Source organism: Salvelinus alpinus, chromosome 5 (genome assembly GCF_045679555.1).
Source record: "Salvelinus alpinus chromosome 5, SLU_Salpinus.1, whole genome shotgun sequence".
In the NCBI taxonomy this organism is placed as follows: domain Eukaryota; kingdom Metazoa; phylum Chordata; class Actinopteri; order Salmoniformes; family Salmonidae; genus Salvelinus; species Salvelinus alpinus.
The window spans coordinates 85,438,725-85,456,476 of NC_092090.1; the positions used below are offsets into that span (position 1 = coordinate 85,438,725).

At 44.9% G+C, this 17,752-nt stretch overlaps 1 protein-coding gene across 2 annotated transcripts in view; it reads right to left on the bottom strand.

Moving 5' to 3' along the window:
* LOC139577114 (protein FAM222A-like) overlaps positions 1 to 17,752 on the bottom strand; it is a 64,717-nt gene that overhangs the window by 16,165 nt on the left and 30,800 nt on the right. Inside the window, exon 2 of one of the 2 annotated variants that reach the window (XM_071403943.1) lies at positions 13,419 to 13,573. The exons of the other annotated variant lie outside the window; for it this stretch is intronic. Within the exon in view, the coding sequence (XP_071260044.1) occupies positions 13,419 to 13,524 (106 nt within the window). The 5' untranslated portion in view covers positions 13,525 to 13,573. The remainder of the gene's footprint in view (positions 1 to 13,418; positions 13,574 to 17,752) is intronic. 2 annotated transcript variants of the gene reach the window in all.

Sequence of the window (17,752 nt, forward strand, 5' to 3'; positions counted from 1 at the left end):
TTTTGCAAGTTGGTTAGGACATCTACTTTGTGCAAGACACAAGTCATTTTTCCAACAATTGTTTACAGACAGATTATTTCACTTATAATTCACTGTCACAATTCCAGTGGGTGAGAAGTTTACGTACAGAAGTTGACTGTGCCTTTAAACAGCTTGGAAAATTCCAGAAAATTATGTCATGGCTTTAGAAGCTTCTGATAGGCTAATTGACATAATTTGAGTCAATTGGAGGTGTACCTGTGGATGTGTTTCAAGGCCTACCTTCAAACTCAGTGCCTCTTTGCTTGACATCATGGGAGAATCAAAAGAAAATCAGCCAAGACCTAAGAAGAAAAATTGTAGACCTTCACAAGTCTGGTTCATCCTTGGGAGAAATTTCCAAACGCCTGAAGATACCACGTTCATCTGTACAAACAATAGTACGCAAGTATAAACACCATGGGACCACGCAGCCGTCATACCGCTCAGGAAGAAGACGCGTTCTGTCTCCTAGAGATGAACGTGCTTTGGTGCGAAAAGTGCAAATCAATCCCAAGACAACAGCAAAGGACCTTGTGAAGATGCTGGAGGAAACAGGTACAAAAGTATTTATATCCACAGTAAAACGAGTCCTATATCAACATAACCTGAAAGGCCGCTCAGCAAGGAAGAAGCCACTGCTCCAAAACCGCCATAAAAAAGCCAGACTACGGTTTACAACTGCACATGGGGACAAAGACTGTACTTTTTGGAGAAATGTCCTCTGATCTGATGAAACAAAAATAGGATTGTTTGGCCATAATGATCATTGTTATGTTTGGAGGAAAAAGGGGAAGGCTTGCAAGCCGAAGAACACCATCCCAACCGTGAAGCAGGGAGGTGGCTGCATCATGTTGTGGGGGTGCTATGCTGCAGGAGGGACTGGTGCACTTCACAAAATAGATGGCATCATGAGGCAGGAAAATTATGTGGATATATTGAAGCTACATCTCAGAACATCAGTCAGGAAGTTAAAGCTTGGTCGCAAATGGATCTTCCAAATGGACAATGACCCCAAGCATACTTCCAAAGTTGTGGCAAAATGGCTTAAGGACAACAAAGTCAAGGTATTGGCCATCACAAAGCCCTGACCTCAATCCTATAGAAGATTTGTGGGCAGAACTGAAAAAGCGTGTGCGAGCAAGGAGGCCTACAAACCTGACTCAGTTACACCAGCGCTCTCAGGAGAAATGGGCCAAAATTCACTCAACTTATTGTGGGAAGCTTGTGTTAGGCTACCTGAAACGTTTGACCCAAGTTAAACAATTTAAAGGCAATGCTACCAATACTAATTGAGTGTATGTAAACTTCTGACCCACTGGGAATGTGATGAAAGAAATCTACTATTTTTGACAATTCACATTCTTAAAATAAAGTGGTGATCCTAACTGACCTAATATAGGGAATTTTTTATTACAAATTCTTATCTACAATGATAGCCCACCCCGGCGAAGCTGGGCCAATTGTGCGCCGCCCCAATCACAGCCGGATGTGATACAGCCTGGATTCAAACCAGGGACTGTAGTGATGGCTCTGCCCTGAGATGCAGTGCCTTTGACCGCTGCGCCACTCGAAAGTATAAAGATAGCCCTATTTGGTAAAAGACCAAGTCCATATTATGGCAAGAACAGCTCAAATAAGCAAAGAGAAACGACAGTCCATCATTACTTTAAGACATGACGGTCAGTCAATACAGAAAATATGAAGAACTTTGAAAGATTTTTCAAGTGCAGTCGCAAAAACCATCAATCGCTATGATGAAACTAGCTCTCATGAGGACCGCCACAAGAAAGGAAGACCCAGAGTTCTCTCTGCTGCAGAGGATAAGTTCATTAGAGTTACCAGCCTCTGAAATTGCAGACCAAATAAATGCTTCACAGGGTTCAAGTGTAATATTCTTGTTAGAAGCGAGTATTGAGTTATTTGTTATAATTAATTGGTATTAGATTTAAAAGGTGATTGAATTGCTCCCGAATTGTAATGTTGTTAATGCATTTCTTTTGAAGAAATGTTTCGGCCTTTCTAGGGAGTTTTTCCTAGCCACCGTGCTTCTACACCTGCATTGCTTGCTGTTTGGGGTTTTAGGCTGGGTTTCTGTACAGCACTTCGAGATATTAGCTGATGTACGAAGGGCTATATAAAATAAACTTGATTTGATTTGATTCTTTAATGTATAAGTGAATAGGTTGGTTTACTTTTAAGTTGGGAGAAAAAGCTGGGACGAAAAAGAGGGAGAGAGACGTTGAGAAAAGGATGGACGTTACATTATGACCGTTGGTGAAGAAAAATGATAAAAGACGTTAAAAATAGAACAAAACCCATACCTACCGAGTTTAAGGGAAATACAGATTTTATTTTATAAGAGAGTTGTTATAATTTTGTTAAGACTTAGTAAAGACTGAAGCTATCATCTCATCGTGGAGGTATTTGACAGCCTTGAGGTTAGCCTAGCATCGTGTGACACCGAGAGAGAATTGCTTGGGAAAGATTAACGAGTTCATGTTCCCATGGGATTTCGGTTACTGCGAAAGAGTACTGTCTGCATTGATAGCTGTGCTCGCTGTGGATCTTGTGAGGAAACCTGCAAGGTACTGCCATCCTTCACTGAGGGAATATCTACGAGTAGTGAGTAACCACAACGGTGGGGTGCTTCTGGACTTTATGTGTGTCATCATTTTTTTGAGCTCCAACGCGCCAACGGGGTTAAGCAAGCTTGAAACAATTTGGACATGGGTTGTGCACGACTCATTGGGGTTTATTATTTACTATTTATTTTGATGTGGTGCTTTGAAAATGTAATAATACACATCTTGAACCTTATGTTGCCTTGGTGGAGTCATTTACTGTTTCAATTTAATTTAATGCATGGGAAAGTATATCCTTATACAAAAACAAAAATCTATAATCATTCCATCTGAAGTTAAAACCCTATTTGTCATCACCCTAGATAGTTTACAATAGGGATTCTTATTGGAGATGTCCTTCTCACCTAACATCCCATGCTGTTGAGATATTCTACGTAAGTTAATATCGTGAAAGTCAAATTCGAGACTGGTAAGAGGGTTACACAAGTAACAGACATCTCAACATCAACTGTTCAGAAGAGACTGTGAATCAGGCCTTCATGGTCAAATTGCTGAAAATAAACCACTACTAAAGGACACGAATAAGAAGAAGAGACTTGCATGGGCCAAGAAACACGAGCAATGGACATTAGACTGGCGGAAATTTGTCCTTTGGTCTGGAGTCCAAATTGGAGATGTTTGATTCCAACAACCGTGCCTTTGTGAGATGCGGTGTGGGTGAAAGGATGATCGCCGCATGTGTATTTCCCACCGTAAAGCATGGAGGAGGATGTGTTGCATCAGATGACCTGGCCTCCACAATCCCCCAACCTTAACCAAATTGAGATGTTTTGGGATGAGTCGGACCGCAGAGTGAAGGAAAAGCAGCCAACAAGTGCTCAGCATATGTGGGAACTCCTTCAAGACGGTTGAAGCTGGTTGAAAATGCCAAGAGTGGGAAAGGCTGTTATCAAAGCAAAGGGTGGCAATTTGAAGAATCTCAAATATAAAACATATTTTGATTTGTTTAACACTTTTTGGGTTACTACATGATTCCATATGTGTTATTTCATAGTTTTAATGTCTTCACTATTATTCCACAATGTAGAAAATAGTAAAAATTAAGAAAAACCCTTGAATGAGTAGGTGTTCTAAAACTTTTGACCGGTAGTGTATCTGTACTGTTAGTTCCTCTATTTCATTTTTTAAGATAAAAACAATTTAGGTTAAAAGAGTTTGTTTTAAAAGATGAGTATTGAATTGCATGGCTGATTTGGTTAATTACTTGCTTGGAGATGACATCTAAAAGATTTGGTATGTAGGCTAGCTATAATTGTTCAGATTCTTATGAAAGTTCATGATGACAAAGATATCTTGAATTATGATTGTGATGCATAGGCCTACAAAGGGTACTTGCAGGAAAATAAGTCAGCCTCACCCCACCCCCCATCTGTGAACTCCCTGTCTCTGATGGCTACTCGACTAGTAACAGAAATATAGATCTCCCCTCTGATCTATCACAGCCAGCTACAGAACCATGGCGCTATGTAAAAAATGGATTTAGACATTAAAAAGTAAAAAAACAACTCATATTACTCCTAATTGTTATCTTTAATTTCAAAAAGGTCATTCTCACCTCAAATCCAATCAAATAATTTCCTGGCAAATGTTGGATTTGTGCTTCCTTCCTTCAGCCTCCTGGCACTGATCACCTCAGGCTCAGGCCTATGAGAGCAACTTCATTGTCATAAATTAGCTTCAACAACTGTCCTTCTGGAAGGTTCTCCCATCTCCACAGAGGAACTCTGGATTCTGTCAGAGTGACCATCGGTCAGGGAGGTGACCAAGAACCCAAGGCTCTTCTCCACCGATTGCTCAGTTTGGCCGGGCGGCCAGCTCTAGGAAGTCTTGGTCGTTCCAAACTTCTTCCATTTAAAGAATGATGGCCAGTGTTCTTGGGGACTTTCAATGCTGCAGACATTTTTTGGTACCCTTCCCCAGATCTGTTTCTCGACACAATCCTGACTTGGAGCTCTATGGATCTCATGGCTTGGTTTTTGCTCTGACATGCACCGTCAACTGTGGGACCTTATATAGACAGATATGTGCCTTTCTAAATCATGTCCAATCAAGTTGTAGAAACATCTCAAGGATGATCAATGGTAACAGGATGCACCTGAGCTCAATTTCACTTCTCATGGCAAAGGGTCTGAATACTTATGTAAATAAGGTATTTCTGTTTTCTATTTTTAATACATTTGAAAACATTTCTAAAAACCTGTTTTAGCTTTGTCATTATGGGGGATTGTGTGTAGATTAATGAGGATTTTAAAAATGTAATCCATTTTAGAATAAGGCTGTAACGTAACAAAATGTGGAAAAAGTCAAGGGGTCTGAATACTTTCCGAATGCACTGTATATAGCGATATAGTGACGTCCATTGTTTTTATTTTCTATTTGGTATTTATCGCTATACCCAGACGTTAATCAATCAACTAATTTGTTGGTTTGATGTAGCAACATGCCTTTTATGGGCTGTAGGGGAAATGACTGAGGATTGATTGATTCTGAAGGAGTTCCCTGTGCACAGGGCCTAGCACACATACAAAATCCTGTTTATAACAGATTATCCAAACCACCCCTCTCCAGTTGAACCTTACTTCCTCTAGTAGCTAGCACTGTGCATCATTTTAGAAGAGTCTGGATTTTCTCCCTCTCTCTACCTCCCATCTCTCGCTCTTGCACTCTCTCTCTCACCCAGAGTAAGTGAGTTCCTTTTGGGGTGCTTGCAGAGTGAAATCACCTTGTGGCGAACACTTTATTATCTGTAGTCAAAGCGTCACCACAAATAGCATTCTACACACACGTGTCACTTCCCATTTGTCTGCGCTCAGGCTGCATTAGCAGAGCCCCGGCCGAGCCCAAAGCAGAGCCCTGCAGACACCACTGCTACAATACTCAAGTGTTACCATTATTAGGATTATTATTAGACAGAGTAGTCCTAGTAACGCTGGTGGTCATGTCATAATGGTACCTTTATAGTGATTTTGTTATCCAGAGAGACCGTTTCCATATGTCACCACCACAAAATTCCTATGGCTGAGTTATTCAAATGAAGCTTTCTTGCTAAATATTTCTTGTTGTTGGTCATCTTAGCTCAGTGTTGTTTGTGCAGCATATGTCATAGACAGACTGTATAGAGGATAAACAGAGGTGTGTCTGAAATGGCACTATTCCATATGGGCCCTAGTAAAAAACACAGCACTATATAAGGAATAGGGCTCTGGTCAAAAGTAATGCACTATATAGGGAATAGGGTGCAATTTCACATGCAGCCAAATAGTTTTAAAAAACTCCCCACATTTAAAAAAGGAGGTCGCTGACTATCTTCAACAGTGATTCTAGTCCTCCATCTCCCGGGTTGAGCAGATAGCGAGACCAACAGAGAGAGACAGAGAGCTGGCCGAGCCGGTCCCCCTTTGTGTTGGCTGGGGAGGAGGAATGCAGGACGTCAGCAGTAGCCATGTCGGCTCTATTGTGGGACGGAGGCCCGTGTACCAAACAAACACCGAATCTGGGGCAACATGTTTACCCCCACAATTCACACGACCCCGATAAACAAAACAGGCCAAACAAAAAGAGCTATGCCAAAAAACAGGAGTCCAATTGAATTTTTAGAAAAATTAAAAAAATTACATTTACAATCTCACGCCGCCGGCAAAGCCCATAGACCCGACCTCATTTCAAGCACCGAGACACGCCAGTCTTTATTCACCAGCCTGTCCTTTGGTTAAAATGGAGTGTACCCGAGGGGAGTCTGGGCCTGGTACAGTGCATGGTTCTGGGGGGGGGGGGGGGTATGGCATGGCGGTATGGCTGTGACGAGCCTGGCCACCCTCATTGTACACACAGCATGTTCTATAAAGCTGAGCTTTATCAGCAAATCCCCGAGTCAGCAGCACCAGCGAGTGGGGGGGGCTGTCATGCGTTGCGACTTGCACACCAGCCAATATTGTCATGTGTGATTAGGCCTGTGCTCACGAGCCCGTGAACTCATTCCTGTGGCATCAAAGTCACCCCAGCCCCCTTATCTCTCCCTCCCTCTTCTCTGTCCGTTTCTCTCCCACTCCGCCCAGCCCCCTCCAACACAATGTGCCCCCATTGCCCTGTTAGAAGCTGCGCTCCAGTGCCCAGGGACACAGAGCCAACATTCAACATCAACCCAGACTGGTTTTCATTTCCAAAACAGTAGTGTTGGCCTTTTTATACGCTAATGATCCCTGATCTCACACACACACAAGCATGCACTGGGGCACTAGTTTCAATCACAACACACCTCTCCAGATGATAGCCCTGATAAATAGGAACAAAAGGAGTCTCTGTGTAAAGCCACACACACCAGCTATATCATCTATGATGACAACAAGGCACCTCTTCTGTCCTGGCTGCTGTCTTTCAATAATATTTGCGACTGTGCTACACTATTTCCTCAAAATTGCTACACAAGGGGAGCAGAGCCGGCGGCATGCACACACAAACACACAGCACCCATCCTCCACAAACTCAAGTAACCCAGAGTTTGAGTACGGGACCTGAGGACTGGAGATTGTAGGAGCACACAGAGCCAGAGACAAGAGGCAGGCAGGCAGGCAGAGCAGCAGAGGGAGAGGAGGGAAGGCCGGCTCTGGGCAGGACTGTCAGACTGGAGAAGGCCTGCAGGTAAATGGGAGAAGGCACCCGCAGGCTGCCTGAGGCAAAAGCCCAGGCCCTTCTGTTCTATCATTTAGGAGACAAGTCCTCCACTGATTCCCAATTAATTATTAACGCTGTACAGACAACAAGGCACTCCACCAGCGGGGGAGACACACAGAGAGAGAGAGAGACAGAGACAGAGAGAGACAGACATACCTTTAATGACTCAATGCAGGTCAGAAAGGAAACTTCCAATCTGGATGGATACCGGTCTGGATATATGAGTAAGGAGAAATTGAGTGTTCTCTCTACATAAATCCTTCTGTCACTTAAAAGCACAGTGTGGTTTGGATGGATGACTCGTTTTAGCCCTTAGGGATCCACAGAGCAGTAGTGACAGCCAGGGTCAGCAAGAACACTCACATCTGACACAGCTACTGTACACTGCTGTAGTCATGATACCTCAGATGGCCAACCCCCTTACACATGCACACAATACAGTGAGGTAAGAGTATTACAGCATTGTTAATTATCCACATTTTGATGAAGAAAGAGTCCTTCCCTTGGCAGTGATAGGCTGCCATATCTCAGCGACAATAGAATGTCACAGCCAGCACACAGTGATAGAATGTGTTACTGCCCTGCACCTGCGATACCAAAATGCCATCTAGCTGGGAACGGGGAGCCTACAGTACATTTCCAAACCAAGTCCCAGTGTGGCCAAAACTAGAGTGGTGGCCTGCTTTCTGGAGCCTCACTGCCCTATGAAGAAACACCACCCCCACCCCCACGCCACCGCCACCGCCGTGCCCCATAAACAGACGGTAGAGGGCAGAGCGAAGGGGCATGGCACTGTGAGATGCAGCCTGCCGGAAATTATCTTCTGAGTGCCAGCCCTGAGATGCCCGCCACCCTCCTGGCACAATGGAGTGCCAGTGGGCATGAGACAGGCTGCTGGTGCGTGTACTGTATTTCCAGACTGTGTCCATCCACCAAACCACCCACCCAGGTTCAAATAGTTGTTTTCTTTCAAACATATTTGAGTGCTTGATCGCGATTTGCACTTTTGGGACTATTCCATTAGTTCCATGGCGCCAGGCAAGCGTCAATCGAGCGCAGGTGAAGTAGTTACATCATGATTTTTTACATTTGTTTTATTTATGTGAGTAGCTGTTACACTTAGTGGTACTGAGGGGGTGTGACATGGAACGCTTGGCTGTCAATCACCTCTCACTTTGAGAAAGACCACTTTAACAGCTCTCCCTGTTCCCTAACGCGGAATAAATGGAATAATGATGGCGGCCGGCCATGTGCAGTGAGTCTGTGGAATTCCAAACGGGAGATGGAAGAGGCAGTTCAATCAGTGGGGAAAGGTCAAGTGCATGCAAATTCTCCCCGGGTACACTGCTCCTCCCCTCTCTCCATTTCCACTCCAGTCCTCTCTCCCTCCGGGCTCAAAGGCAATCAGGGAAAAGGTTGTCATTTCTGCTGCCACATTTAAGTATTCTACAGAAAACCTTTCCCTTTTTCTCCCCATAACAGGCTGTGGAGGTATCCGATTGGATATGGAAAGGTAATTCTACTGTCATGTTTACCTCTGGCTCAAACACCAGAGAGAGAGTGGTAGATAGGGTGCTTTTTCAGACACAGACTATTCCCTATATAGTGCACTACTTTTTGACTTTGAGGGCCAATAGAATATCAGCATAGAAATAGATTTTCATAAATGTATTTACTGTTCTAGCCATTCTATGTCTATGGATACCAGGGATGTAGTGAACCTAGGATATCAGCATAGAACTAGATGATTAGAATGGACATTACCATTCATTTTGACACATTCTAGTTATTCTATTTCTACTGATGCCATAGAAACCCTCTGTGCACCTCCATGATTGGCTCTCGAGGCCTGCTGGATGATGATATCAGCGTGCCTTCTGGACGTGGGGTAGAATCAGGGCCTGCTGTTGGCTAGAGGCACGACACAGATTGAGCCGAAAGTCTGATCCAATCAGGGGGCAGACACAGGAGCGTCTGTGACATGTGCGGTCTAACAAGGGCAGGACCTACGGCGGACTGACCGGGGAAAGAACCCACGACGTGCAGATCCCAATCTGACAGGGCTGGCACAAACACGCCATATTGATAGCCACGAGCGTCATGGTCACTCCTGCTGATCTTGCCGACATCAAACAAACCATACGATGAAATAAGAGAATAAAATGATCTGGACAGTGAACACATTCTCACATTCTCGTCAAATTGTTACATTATCAAATTGTTACATTCTCAAATTCTCATCAAGTTGTTACATTCTTATGTTGGTGAGATGAGAAGTTGACCTGCTGTAGAGAGTACAGTAGCCTCTGTCTGGGACTATAAAAAGGTTCTATCCTCTCCTCCAAATGAATGGCTGCTGAGCTGTGCTCCCTCCTGACCAGCCCCCTTAAGGGCCCTACACACGCTTTCAAACAGAGCTACGGAGCGTCAAATACGGTGTGTAGCGGCCTTTCGTTGGGGCCCTCAGCTTCTCTCTTAGCCCTCAGCTACACCCTTCTCTGTCTACACCTCCCTATTTAGAGAGAGGCCGGTTCCACAACCATGAAGGGCTAGGGACCTGAAGGCTGAGGGGTGAGAAGAATAAGCCTAGGTGCCTGGGGACTGGAAACTACGTTCAGTGGCATCCCTCTCCCCCTACAGGCCCAGGGCCTTCCCTCTCTCTCCTCTGACTGGTCTCGGTGCCCTCTCTCTGGGGGAGAACGGCCTGAAGAGAGACACTGGCTCCACTGCCGTGTCCTCCCCTGCTTCTCACGAAGTGCCGCGTATAGTGGCAGACGTGATGGGGAGGGGAGGACGGGAAGGGGGGTGCTACAAATGTCCCATAAGGGGAGATTTAATAAAAAATGACAGGTCCTGGTAGTGCAGCCCCATACACAGGGAATTTGGGCACGCTGAAAGCAAATGCCTATGATTTATAATTTAAGTAATTCCTCCCCACTCTTAATTCCACGGCCAGAGAGCAAGAGAAGAGATTTTTTTTTAAATCTAAAGGCCCCAGTGAGGCTAATCCAATAGGATATTTTTAAAGGTCCAGTGCAGTCAAAACCTAGATATTTCAGTGTTTTATATATATTTCCACACTATGAGGTTGGAATAATACTGTGAAAATGGTGATAATGCCCTTTTGGTATAAGAGCTGTTTGAAAAAAACACCTGAAATTTTTGCTGGTTTTGGTGGGATGGAGTTTTGGCCTTCCATGGTGACGTCACCATGCGGTAAATTAGTTAGACTACTAATAGAAAGGGAGGTTCAAACCTCTCTGCCAATGACAGCTACATTTCAGTTTTCCCCTCCCCACCCAGACATTCCTAGCCACATTTCTTCTTGAGAAATTGCCCTTTGCTAAGAGCTATTTTTATTTCTTTTAGACCATTTTAACTGAAAACAATCACAGTAAGGTATTTAATTGTTACCCAGAAAACATTTGATATCGAGATAAAAATGGCTGCATTGGACCTTTAAAGGCAGGGAGTCAATGTCATTTTAAAAAGCCTCGCTCTCGTTCTCCCCCCATCGCTCTCCCACTCCCCATCTTTCTTTTCTTCTCTACATCCCGATCTCCCCATTTCTTTCTCTCCCTCATCACCCTCTCTTCATCTCTCTCGCTCTCCTGGCCCAGATGCAGAGCAGACTGTGATAATGGAAACATCCCTCTCTTTCCGCCTCCCGTTTCTCCCGCTAAGCTCTATGCGCTCGGGGGAAATTGATTGTCTGGCGAGCCGATCTGAACTCTTCCCGCTGATGGCGAAGCCAGTTAAGTCCTTTTTTATTGAGGGTATGAGGGATTTTTAATGGGAGTCGCATCAATGAACTGTGCAGCTGCTCAGCATCGCTGCCCCCCTCACCCACCACCACCCCCTCACCATCCCCCCACTCACTGCTTTTCTGCAAAGGACAGCAGATGCAAATGGCAGAGCAGCTCACCTCTCCTGCCACTGCCAGGTAATAATCTCCCTCACATCCTATTTCTCTCTGTGAGGGGGTGGTGTCTGGCAGGCAGGTAGGCAGAGACAGGCATCACTCGGGCTACTAAGAGCCAGGGTCACTTTACCCCACAACCCCCACTCCTCCTCCCTCAGCTCAAACTGGGCCAGAGGGTGATCAATCGACGGGGACCTAGCTTTGCACGAAGGAGCCCAGTGTGTGTGCCCACGATCCCCCTGGCCAAAGCTGACATCTGCCTCTCCGCACCCCTTTTGAGCCTGGCTGAACAATCCCCTCTCTCATTGAAGGGCCAGTGGCTGTAAAGTACAGTACAATGCTGAAATCCAACACTCAGTCTCACCTCCGCGGGACAGAAAGGAGGCCATTCTTCTCAAATCCACTCATTATATATGACCACAGTGGTAATCTTTCAATCAAAGGGTTTAACAGGTGGAGAGAGAAAGAGAGAGAGCGAGAGAGAGAGACTGTTATTTTTCTCTATTGATTCAATCTGACTCCCACTGGCTGCTCTTCAATAAGAGTCCTGAGGAGGAAGTGGGCTAATCCTGTCCAAATTGGAGGGAGAAGGAATCGATTAAGACAGCCATTGCCTCCCTCTTTTTCTCTTACTCTCCATTTCTCCCCTCTGACTCATTCTCACAGCCCTCCCTCTTTCTTCTCTGTCTCTCTCACTTTCTGGAAGCTCATTAGGGAACCTGGCTGGAACTCATGCCAACAGTACCTGTTCCATTCCCATGGAACCAGGACACCCACCCCTTTGATCTCAACCTTGGCACATACTTGAAAAACATACACACACGTAGATCTGAACAAAAGCAACACTGACCTTGTCCTCTCATTCCCCTTTGACAGTTGAACCAATCATGTGTATTACATGGGGGTGTGTGACACTTACCCCTCAGGCTGAGGTGTCGCGCTTGTGTCGCCTCACTAGCTAGCTTGACGTGGCGCAATCGGCTAAGACGCTTGAGGAGGGCAGTCATGTGAGTTTGGGAGGCAGAGGTCCCTAGTTCAGGCCAGGTATGTTGTAATCTATTTACTGTGTTGAAAATGTATTTCTCTGAAGCTAGCTGGTTGTTGTACTCCCATCTTGAGTCTTGGTTCACGTTACTGTAAAATAAAAACAATTGGTTCTCGTGATATTTACTCTATGTAAAACTATACGATCACATTGTGTTATTATAGCCATGTCTGCCCTTTCATTTATGATTATGGCGAAGACAGAGCTGAGGGAATGCAAATTCATAATCGTCTGATTCTAACTTGAACACCTACGCTGTGTGCTTTATTGCCAGACTATAATAAATGGGGCAATTGCCTGAACCCGATGATCCTGTGTATGCCTGTGTCAGTCCTGCAAAGTAGCAACAGTCAAAAATCTAGGGGTTACACATGCAACAGGAAGATGTATACATAAGCGGGCCAGACCCACTAGTCGCGGTTAAATAGCGTCATGCGGATGTCCAACAGTATGTTTTTCTCTAGTGGAATTTTTTTATTTTACTACTAGTGATATGTTGTTGACAATTAGGGCTATTAGCAGGTGGAATTGTAACATGTTTAAGCTTTTGTAAACTGAGGTTGAAAATGCTAGGTTAACTCCTTCTCTCCATCCGCCTTCCCTTTTAAATCGGCTTGCCATGCAAACATAGGCCACTAAAGACTCTTGGAGCGTTCTATAAGCGGAACAGCCCCCTCCACCACCGACACACACACACACAGGACAGTCTCATTCCACTAAAGGGCTAATCCCGAGGCTTCAGGGAAATTAGGCAGAAAGTCACCTTCCAGGGGAATACAGCAGCTTTCTTTAATCCTTAGCTGGTCCAAACTAGTTTCTTTCCCCTTCATTTCCATAACAACTTCCCATGGCCAGTCCCTTTATATACAGTATTTTATGAGGGGGACTTTTGGGGATTTTAGAACCCCACAAGGATAGAAGAACCAACACACACACGCACACCTACACAGTCACCGAGGGCCAGGGAGGCACGTTAAACTCTGCACAGTCAGCACAGCTAAACAGTCCCTCTATTCACAATGAGTAACAACATAGCAACACCAAGGTCTCCCTCTACCAAATCAAATACATTGGGAAACCTAACAAAACTCCTGACCCTTCTTTGTATTGGACTCACATTTTCGGCTGAGAGCTTGAGGTGGCTCCAGGGCCTTGCTGACGCACAAGGGGTACTGGGAGGATGGGATTGGAGGGTTCTGCCTCCTCTGCAGGCAGGCCAACATGGCAGGGGGGCGGGCGGACAACTACAACTGGGGGACTGCCAAGGCCAACCTGGGGGAGAGAGAGAGAGAGAGGGGGTTGAAGAAAGAATGTGAGAAAAGCAGGAGGATTTAGAAGAAGCAAAGCTCCATGGGCATGGAGGTCTGTGAAGTTCAGTGGTGGACTGGGACTGGCTCTATGCCACCTACAACTGTCTGCCTGCCTAGCAACTTGGACAGGGATAGCTCTATGCCACCTACAACTGTCTGCCTGCCTAGCAACTTGGACAGGGATAGCTCTATGCCACCTACAACTGTCTGCCTGCCTAGCAACTTGGACAGGGATAGCTCTATGCCACCTACAACTGTCTGCCTGCTTAGAAACTGGGACTGGAACTGGCTCTATGCCACCTACAACTGCACTGGTCCGGGGGCAGCAGAGTCAGACAGGTTAGGAGGAGTAGAGTCCAACCTCTGACATTTATAAATAGGACGTCTGCTTGAGCCTGACTTCTGTCTATGGTGACTGCATTATCTATAGACAGCTAAATGGTAATGCTGAGAAAAGAGCAGTCTACCTGCAGAAAGTTAACATGGGACCACACTGGGAGAATGTCAGCAAAGGCCTGGGGGACCAAGATCCTAAAGTCCCCAAAAAGATAGTAAAACAAGGAAAAGTCTTCCTCTCGGGGACATTTTCGATGTCCCCATGAGGACAAAGGCTGTTTTAAGGTTAGAGGTTAGAATTAGGGTTACAGTTAGGGTTAGGAGTTAGGGTAAGGGGTTAGGGAAAATAGGATTTTGAATGGAAATACATTTTAGTTCCCCACAAGGATAGAAGAGCAAAACGTGTGAGTGAAAATGGGTTGGGTGTGCCAGCAGTGCATCAGGTCCAGTGACAGCACTAATCAATCTCCCCCTAGGCTAAACATATCCAGCTCTACCCCCGCTCTAGAGGAACAGAGCCTCTCAAAAAGACCATCAGTGTGGAAACACAGAACACAACACGCACGCAGCCAGCCAAGATCACCTCCATCAAGGCCCATACACAGACCTGCAGGGCAGCCTCATCCACATAGACTGGATTAGATCGAAATTCAGTCACATATCGCCAATGAGGGATTACACAATGATGAGTGATTACAAGAACCGTGGGCTGAATTAATGACCATAAAGAAGCAAACTGCATCTTCTCATTAGACGTAGAGTAACATTTTGTTTGTAAACTAAAAAGAGACGTGCAATGTAAAAACAGTAGGTCAGAACCTCAACCAGACCTAAAACAGTACTGTCTATGATGTTTCAAGCTATTTCTTTCCTCTGTCTAGGACACTGTGCTGATGGAGTCTCCTGACGGCACTGCATGGATATGAATCAGTATCGTTTTCATTACATGAAAACAAAGAGAGCAGGCAAATATTTCACCGGGGCTGTCAATGCTGCCATCTCTCGCTGTGATGCATAGTGGATTATTGAACAATTATTTCTCACGCGCCTGTCAAATGCTGGTCTCTGTTATTCATTTTCCCGGTGAATCACTAGATGAACATTTAGCCACATTCGCTCCAGTACTTAGTATTATAGATTCTAATATGAAAGAAAGGAATTAAAATGATGAGTAAATGACTAGCGGTAACTCTCTAGAACCCGTAGCGGCCGTCGAAGGCCTTTCTTCAAATTACTATAGCGGCCACGAACGGCCTTGTTTTTCTAACAATATCTGTGTCAATATCGAAAAATGTACATTACCTGTTGTACTCACATGGCTGTTGTCAACCATAAAAAGAGAAACAGGGTTTACTTCACTTCTTAAAATAATGGCGCCGAAGCGGACACAACTTTTAACTGTGAAAGAGGCTGTATCTGTGTTGGTTAGTGATACGGATTCGGACATGTCCTTGCAGATTGAAAAGCGATGATGTTGCGGTGAGTTAAATACAGTAAGTTAAAAGTACATATATGTTTGGTGCTGTCGATGTTTGATGCTGTGGAACAGCTCTCAGATTAGCAAGTCCTGTCATGATAACTTGGTTGGTACAGGCTAGCACATCAGCAGTGGAGCTGGAATGATTGCCCTCTGTCTCATGAATTAGTTGCAGTGTGTATTTAGCTGTATATAGTCACCTAACTAGTTGGTTGTTTTGTCTTGTTTCTACCGATGTAAGTCATATGGAAACAGCCCAAGCTGCTTGTTATAGCTAGCTAGATAGTTAGTCTATCATGCAAGAAAAGTTGTGTGAAGGTAAATTTGGGCTGCACTTTCACTAGCTAGCCGTACACAGACTACCATCTAACTAGCCACCAAAATGAAGGCTAGAGTAATGTGTTTATCTGTTGGGCTTAGGTTATGGTTTGTTATGTTTGCTAGATGCAGATATGCACAGGCTATGCATATCCTCGTTTCCGATTCTTTGACAGCTTAGCTGTCGTGTTAGGGTAGATACCCCCGCAGTGGAGCTCATATGATAGCTAGCTATAGCAAGCAGCTTGCGCTGTTTCCATATGACTTACATCGCTTGATTAAGATGGTACCGGAAAAGAAGGCTGACGTTTTACGTATTCCTAAACAATTGTGTTTTTTTTGTTCGTTTCTTTGCATTATTTGTAACTTATTATTTTACTTATTTTGTACATAATGTTGTTGTTACCATCTCTTATGACCGAAAATAACTTCTGGATATCAGAACTGCAATTACTCACAACGAACTGGCAGAATCCTTTTTTCCTTTAACGAGTCCGATGTGAATGATACTCTGCTTTCCCGGGAACAGGCCCAGATCCCTGTCATTTGCATGAAGAGATGGTGGAGAAAAAAAGGGTCCGGAGGGCAGGCTGCCTTCTGAGAATTGTTAAGCGATCGAATATACCCCCACTGCCTTCCATTCTGCTAGCAAACTTTCAATCTTTGGAAAATAAAATCGATGAACTACGTGGAAAATCGATGACAACATTATCAACATACAGCTGGCTGATTATAACAGTGGCATCTGCTAAGACAAGGGGTGGCGGACTATGTATTTTTGTAAATAACAGCTGGCGTACAATATTTAAGGAAGTCTCGAGGTTTTGCTCGCCTGAGGTAGAGTATCTCATGATAAGCTGTAGACCACACTATCTACGTAGAGAGTTTATCTGTATTTTTCATAGCTGTCTACATACCACCACAGACTGATGCTGGCACTAAGACCGCACTCAATGAGCTGTGTTCTGCCATAATCAAACAGAAAAACGCTCACCCAGAGGCGGCGCTCCTAGTAGCCGGGGACTTTAATGCAGGGAAACATAAATCTGTCTTACCAAATTTCTATCAGCATGTTAAATGTGCAACCAGAGAGAAAAGAAAATTATAATAAACTCTGGACCACCTTTACTCCACACACAGAGACGCATACAAAGCTCTCCCTCGCCCTCCATTTGGCAAATCTGACCATAATGCTATCCTCCTAATTCCTGTTTACAAGCAAAATTAAGCATGAAGCACCAGTGACTCGATAAATAAAATCTGGTCAGATGAAGCAGATGCTAAGCTTAAGGACTGTTTTGCTAGCACAGACTGGATATGGATTCCTCCGATGGAATTGAGGAGTACGCCACATCAGTCATTGGCTTCATCAATAAGTGCATCGATGACGTCGTCCCCACAGTGACCGTACGTACATACCCCAACCAGAAGCCATGGATTACAGGCAACATCCGCACTGAGCTAAAGGGTAGAGCTGCCACTTTCAAGGAGTGGGACTCTAACCCGGAAGCTTATAAGAAATCCTGCTATACCTTCCGACGAACCATCAAACAAGCAAAGCATCAATACAGGACTAAGATCAAATCATACTAAAACAGGTCTGAAGCTCGTCGGATGTCCAAGCACACCAAGGTCCAAGCACACCAACACAGTCGTGAAGAGGGCACAACAAAACCTATTCCTCCTCAGGAGACTGAAAAGATTTGGCATGGGTCCTCAGATCCTCAAAAGGTTTTACAGCTGCACCATCGAGAGCATCCTGACTGGTTGCATCATTGCCTGGTATGGCAACTGCTCGGCCTCCGACCACAAGGCACTACAGAGGATAGTGCATACAGCCCAGTACATCACTGGGGCCAAGCTTCCTGCCATCCAGGACTACTATACCAGGTGGTGTCAGAGAAAGGCCCTACATTTTCAAAGACTCCAGCCACCCTAGTCATAGACTGTTCTCTCTGCTACCGCACGGCAAGCGGTACCAGAGCGCCAAGTCTAGGTCCATGAGGCTTC